A 7,386-nucleotide genomic window follows, 5' to 3' on the forward strand; every position below is an offset into this window, starting at 1 on the left:
TTCATGTGAAAGACACACTGCACTGCCCTCCCATTAATTGCCGTGTTCCTTGTATCCATGAATGTCTGTAACAAATGACACGCTGCCAGATTATTGATATTGTTTGCACTTTCCTGAATAGCATATCCACACTGTATAGTCTTCAATTTACATTTAGCAAATAGTCACATCTGGTAACACTGAAAAAAATCTTTGTGCAAAATCCTTATGAAGGCCTTGATTGACTTTGTGCGTCTTACAACGTGGAGAGAGTGCAGTCAAAAGATGCAGAGCAATTTCAAAGCCCCTTTTCTACCATTTCAAAACAGTACCAAGCCTACGAGTCAAGTTAATCATCAGTCGCAGCCCCTGTCATTCAGCAACAATACCAAAGAGCCATGCATCACTGCTACTGACCACTTAAGACATCCACAGCTCTACAGAGCCCATTCAGCAGCAGTCAAAAAAGAAATCAAGGCTATTTTTTTCACTGTGCTTTTATGTCAAAGAGAGCAACTGAATGTGTGATTCAAGGCGGTGAGCTAGGCGTTGGAAGGCAGCTGGCACTCGACAGTATGAAAGCCTCAGCAATTCATTCCTTCTACTGCCTCTTAAACAGGAACATAATACACAGCATTATTATGGAGTATGGTTGTAGACGAGGGGCGAAACCCTCTCAAAGACCCATTGTGATTGCCAGTCTTGCCTCGTTTACTTTCAGCTGGATTTGTGGCTTCAGTTTATGTCATGATTTCTGCATGGAAATGAAGAGTGAATACGAAAACGGTGAATGCTGAATCGCTTGATAATGGCAGTGTTTTTCCTTTTCCCATTTTCTCTTTGGGGTTAAATGAATAAAATTTATTGGAAATTATTTTTGTGGAATATGCGCTTGATTTAGGAAGAAATAGAGGGGGAATCAGCTGGGAAATAAAAGGTGAGAGATATCACCCAGACTAAGAGTGTACGGATCTACATTAGCCCTAAATTCTTGAATATTGCTCATATGAAACAAGTGTAAAGATAATGTTTTCTGTTGTATTTTAAGGATCATGAATCAGATTTTTTTTCATTCTTCATATGAAAGGTTAATCTGTGGTTTGACATCCTGTTCTATACTCACTGACATAGTTACAGTCATAGTTTTTGAACATTATCACGTCTTTATATGCATTTGTTTGGTTGCAGCAGGCATGCATCTCCTCCAGAATATGTGCTGCACGTTTTGGACAGAGCACGTTTTGGGACACTGCCCTGGGCTCCAAATGTCTGCACATGTCTTGTCCTGACACTGACATTATGTCAAAGTCAGAGAAAATAATAGCAGGCCCTCAAGGTATTTCATGATGAGGAACATTAATTCCAGCTACATCATCTGTTTCCGAGGAGGCTCCTCATCCTCTAAGCACAGGCAGACGTATTGCTAACTTTTTCTACTCCATTTTTATCTTCAACATTATCCCCTACAGGTTAGACATAGTTGCATAGCAACAAGACTGAATTAACACTCCTTGCACCCTTTGAGTTCTTGTTCTGTTATCAGGAACACTCACAGCTGCGCTTTGTGTTTGATCAGGAGAAAACCGCATCCTATACGGTCGTAATCACATACATCAACTGCAGTGACATTATTAGGAACAAATGCTTTGTGCAGAAAATGTGTCATACTTTGCTGCAGACAACTGCAGCAGGTAGTGATGTTTTAATTCAGAGTATAAACTGAGAGACATAAGGATTTTGCACAAATGATCCATTGCTCAAGTCAGGTGCTTTAATTCTTCATTACTAGATAACACCATAAATGGTTTAGCATTGTTAACCAAGCATGTAAAAATGTCATTTCCCCTCTAATTGTCTGCTAATTGTCTGTTTCTTGTTTAGATACATATGTTAAGCTGACCTTACTGAACTCCATGGGCCACGAAATGTCCAAGTGTAAGACATCTATCTGTCGAGGCCAGCCCAACCCAACCTACAAAGAGACGTTTGTTTTCCAGGTAGCTCTTTTCCAGCTATCAGACGTCACGCTCATCCTCTCCGTTTACAACAAGCGCAGCATGAAGCGTAAGGAGATGATTGGCTGGATTTCTCTCGGCCTCAACAGTTCTGGAGAGGAGGAGCTCACCCACTGGACTCAGATGAAAGAGTCTAAAGGACAGCAGGTTTGCCACTGGCACAGTCTGTTGGAGTCTTAACAGCGACAGAACAGGATGTGAAGAATATGCGTGAGGACAACTGCACAGGGCAGTTTGTCATCCCAGTTGGGTAGGAAATTGATAAGGTCCACTGGGATAGATGTCCAGGGAACCAGGGTCAGTGGTGACGAAGGAAAAGACAGGAACAGGCAACCACATATGTCACTCAGAGATGTTCATCTTGGCATAGCATAAACATCTTCATGGCATTGTCTTTGAAATCACTGACAGCCATTGATCAGTCATGTCATTTTTTCATGGATTGTCTTAATGTAATGACCTAAAAGCGTCTGTAGATATCACTCATTTTATCTGCTGAACTGGGTGAGCTTGAACCTCTCCCAGGAAGCAGGTTTACTGAGTTATGTGGATGACTCATTTGACTCATGAGTAAATTATTGTCTGACACACCTCCACACCTCCAGCTCAAACTGATGTCAACCTTACTCCTACCAAAAAGGTTTCAAAAAGCAACTCTCGCAAGTCCCCGGACACATGGCACTTGTTCTTCTTGTTTTTTTGCCTTTGTAGAACAAGTTTGAATTAGCTGCAATGTATTAAAGGTTGACAGAGACCATGCATGACCATTGCTCACATCAGTAAAATGTTATTTTCTACTTTCTACTACCAAAACTTTCCAATTTCCTTTTTTCGTAAATTACGAGAAAACCATACATTTTTTTCTGCTAGCTAGCTAATTGTTGCAACTTCATTGTTTTTACAACAGAAAACAAGACTGCACCAGTGTCATGCTCTCCTTAAGTAAACTTGACTGTTTTTAAAAATTTTGACAACAGCCAACATCACTGTCCTTTTCATGTGTTTGAATTTCTGTCCAGACTTCTGTTGTTTAAGCTAGAGGTGTGGCTACACAAGGCTATCACTGCTCATGCTAGATACCCTGTTAATCACAATCTAATTATTGTTGTCAAGCTAGAAACACAAAACATATCCCTTTCCTGTGTCTCATAAGCAAGATACAGTTTAGGCTACATGTTGCAGATTATTACTTAAAAACCAACACTTTTTAGGACATGCTTTGCTAAAGCTTTGCCACATCCCAATGTGTCTAACTCATTATCTGTTGCATTCAACCATGTGGAGATATGTTGGAGTTTATTTTGAGGACCTAGAGGGAAAAGGCCAATTTGGATGAGCCTTGAAGAGAAACCATAAAGAATTAATTTGGAGAGTTGAGTTGAAATTGTGACATTTTCATGAATCCCTCAGTCGACACTGCCAACACATCTCAGCATCGTTTGAGCCTCAACTTTAGTCAATAAAACAACAACGAAATAATTTCAGAGACATGTTTTCAAGCCAAATAACTTGACATCACTGACAGAGGAACTGTCATGGTTGATGTCGAGATGAAGTTCAGTAGTGATCTCTGAGAACATTGTCAGATATTTTTGGAAAACACTAGTTGGTGGAAAGGTTGACAGACAGATGTGTTATATATAGAAATGTGTAGTAGTTACTGTGGTGGTTTTGTGATCTTACGTTTCCACCCATGATTGAAAAGTCACACAGAATGTCAAAGGAATATTCAAAGACACTTTTTTATTGGTATCTCTCAAGTAAAAAAAACAAACCTCTGTAACACATTACAGCAGTAAGGCTAACAGGCGAGAAGAAAAAATACCTGTTACTCTCTGAATTGTCCCACCTTTTTACCTGTTCTGGTGCTATATAAGTGCTGTTGCTGCACACACAGAATCCCTCGCCTTATGGTTTAGTCAGTTCATACATTTCTGTAAGTGGATCAAAAACAGACACACCCTCAGAGCACACAGACCTGCATCCATAATTAGACAAGCACACATAGTACAGCACCACTTAACCTCACTGAAGGGAATTCAAACTTTGAGGAACAAAATGTTTTCACAGGAGCCACTATATGTATTGACAAAGTTGCATAATGTCTTCGGGCACATGGGTTGTACTTTTAGCTGTGGCCACTCTCTCACTTTATTTAATTTACAGACAACAGAAAATACATATACTCTTTACTGTGCCTGTGGTTGTGGTGAAAGCTAGCTTAGTGCAGTGTTAACCAAGTGGAAGTGTGTGTGTGTGTGTGTGTGGTTGAGAACATGTGTGTGTGTGTTGACTGGAGAGGTACAGTAAAGGGGGCGTGGGGGGGCTGTGATATAGGTAGTTGTTGCATTTTCTTGCTGGGTGTGACAATTGCTTAATTTAATTACTGGTGTTTAGAAAAAAATAACCCACTTCTTGATTGTCTGCCGTATACTTTATATACTGTATATCTAATATCTATTTTTGTATCAATAACAGGGAAGAAGTTGTGTCAAGAATCAAATATTAACCACCTTGAGAGTTATACTATTCTGGATTGCTACTTATTTATTCCATTATTTTATTTTATGTTGTATAGGAGAAAGTATAACACAGTTATGTCATATAGCTCCAATCCTCTTTACATTCCCTTCTCTAAAAGCAGAAAGGGATGTGATGGAGACGAGCAGAGCTCATCTCATCTCATACCAATCTGTCAAGACTTGTAGCTTTGATGCTTTCTAACAGTGTGAAACAGAAGCACAGCCTTTACAGCACAACAGAGAAACACACCATGTGAAAGATGGCTTTGCAGTAAAATCATTGATACATGTAGAGATATGCTAATTTGCATCCAGAACAGCCAGCGAAAAGTAAAAATCCACTCTTTATTTGCTCCAGCAACAATTGGTGTTGCTTTTTTTCCCTCCTTCTGTATTTGATTTCACTCTAGTAAAATAATAATCATGTCTCCCATTTGACAACCTGCAAAAAGGGTGTTTTCGTTGAATCAACAGGAGGTGCGCAGGAATATAAATATCTTCAAAGTGTGATCTATTGTCAGTGGGTGTCTGATGGCAGCCATGCTCCACATTCAAGACTTTATGATCAGTGAAAAAGTTGGTTTCTCTGCTTCTTGAATTTCTCCCTGGATGGCGAATGGTGAACACTGCTGACAAAAATGCTCTTCACCAACTTTTCACTGAAAATAAACTGATTTTTTTTTTTTTTTCCAAAATATACACTCACTCTTTCCTTACAGCACCACAGATCCTATGATTAGTGTGATTAATGTGACACTTATTTTTTGAAGGTTAAAACCAGGTTTTTCTACCAGCTATGGAAGCAAAAAAAGGCCATAAGAATTGTTATCTTAGAGGCAACTGAATACCATCTAAAATTCAGTCACTACTTAATACTTATTATGAAACATTTAAATATCACAGAATTATATTATTATTATTATTATTATTATTATTTATTTATTTATTTATTTATTTATAGCTTTTAATTGTTGTATTGTGAATTCCTCTTTTTGAAATTTTCAGAAGATAATCAAAAATCAAAAACAAATTGTGTCTGAAATCTTCAAAAATACTATACTCAAGTTGCTCAAGGATCAGTCAGACATCCGTCCTGTCAGGTTACGTAGAAGTTCAGATGAGAAAAACCACAGACACTTAAATTTTCTGTTTAAATTTGTGTAACTGAAAAATGTCCTGCTGGTCCATTACCTTATGGACATTATAAAGAGGGGCAGTAAAACCACATAAATTCAGATGGTTGACAGTAAAATATTTTCATGCTACATTTAAGTATTCTGTGGTGATTAATTTCACAACTACATATTAAGCTTCTCATAAAATTCTAATTATTATGGCTTTTCTTTGCTTCCATACCAAACAACACAGAGGTCTGGTAGAACAAATCTCTAACTCTTTGTATGTTTTGCCAATCTTTCACAAGATGTTTCCTACTTATAAGGTTTTTAAACAATATATTTATGCTTTGCAGTATTGTTTTCATTTTCTTGAGACATTTTGAAGAATCTTCTGGTTTTTATTGTTGATTGTTTTTTCCTTTTAGTTTAGAAACAACCTATGCCACAGACGGCATCGGTGCCTTACTGTTTTTCACTCAACAACCTTGTGTCACAGTGTCTTAATGTACTTGTAAATGTACTTTTTCCTCTGTACTTCAGGCTGAGATTGATTTGTAAAATGTCTTATGAATTGATTTATGATAGAGATCATTTCTATGTGATGATATTGTTTAAAAAAGAGCAAAAAGGAAAAAAAAGCTTGTGTTGGAGCAGTTTTTACTGGACCTCATTACGCCGTTGTGTTTGTGACATTTACCCTAAAGCAGCTACTGTTGATATTAACAAGCATCTTCTTTGTACTCTGTGTCTGCAGGCGAAGGAGGTTGCTCGGCTTTCACAGTGTTTAGCCTTTTGGGCTTTTGTGATTAGATTTGCAGTTTAGCCTTAATACAGAATATTTGGTTTACCCGCATCTCCACCATTCAACCAACAGGTGGAGCAAGTATTGCATTTTACTGCTTGTTTGGCAATTTGGCAAATTTGAACTTAAGAATTGTATAAACTTTTAACTTTCTTAGTGAAATTCAAAACTACCATAATTCATGTGAATTGATATGAGTGCTATTTGTCTCTAAAAGCAAAGAAGATAGGCAGCTGTTGAAAGTGAAGAGAGGCCAACAAATATATTGGAAAGTAAATGTTTTTGCAGAATAGTGGGATACCTGGGAGATGATGAAAATGGCATTAGTTCACTTGTAGGTGCTGAAATGGAAAATACAAAAAGATGTGATGTAATCAGGTGGATATGTCAAAGTGTGACATCTGTTATACCTTCCTTATTTAAGTCCAAATTTCATCTTGTTGTTTGTTGTCTTTTAAAAAAAAACCCTCAAAAAAGCATGTTAGGGAGCACTTAGGAGCAGAGTTTCCTCTAAGCTGATCATTTGGTGGGCTACATTTGATCACACTGACAGATAATAACTTTCAAGCCATCAGTTTTTGTTCCATTCTGCGGGGACTTTTCTGTGGCGTAGGGCTGACTGAATTCTTGACGCCCCTGCTTTGTGTGATCTTGGAACCAACCTAAATCTTTCAGAGCTAGTTTTAGCTATTGCAAAAAGGAGAAAAAAAAGGTAAAGAGAGAGAAAACAAGATCAGAGATATATGGTTTTTACAATTAGGCTAAGTGAGTTCTCCAGCACATTCCACAGCTGAACACAGAACAAAACGCTTAGGGGAAGAAATGCTGGAAAATAAGATTCAGTGGCTGCTGCTGAATCAAAGGGGAAATGCATAACAGATGAGAGGGGCTTGCTCCCTCCCCTCTCTTTGTCGGTCACATCCCTGCAGAGCAGATCTCCAACACACAAC

General features: G+C 38.2%; 1 protein-coding gene across 3 annotated transcripts in view; it reads left to right on the plus strand.

The window, feature by feature from the left end:
* The window catches only part of syt14a (synaptotagmin XIVa), a 45,677-nt gene extending 40,266 nt beyond the window's left edge, over positions 1 to 5,411 (plus strand). For all 3 annotated transcript variants that reach the window (XM_042389432.1, XM_042389434.1, XM_042389433.1), the window contains one exon: positions 1,861 to 5,411. In XM_042389432.1, coding sequence (XP_042245366.1) covers positions 1,861 to 2,174 — 314 coding nt within the window. In that variant the 3' untranslated portion in view covers positions 2,175 to 5,411. The remainder of the gene's footprint in view (positions 1 to 1,860) is intronic.
* The last annotated feature ends 1,975 nt before the right edge of the window (positions 5,412 to 7,386 follow it).

The sequence above is a fragment of the Thunnus maccoyii genome, chromosome 16, assembly GCF_910596095.1.
Source record: "Thunnus maccoyii chromosome 16, fThuMac1.1, whole genome shotgun sequence".
Classification (NCBI taxonomy): domain Eukaryota; kingdom Metazoa; phylum Chordata; class Actinopteri; order Scombriformes; family Scombridae; genus Thunnus; species Thunnus maccoyii.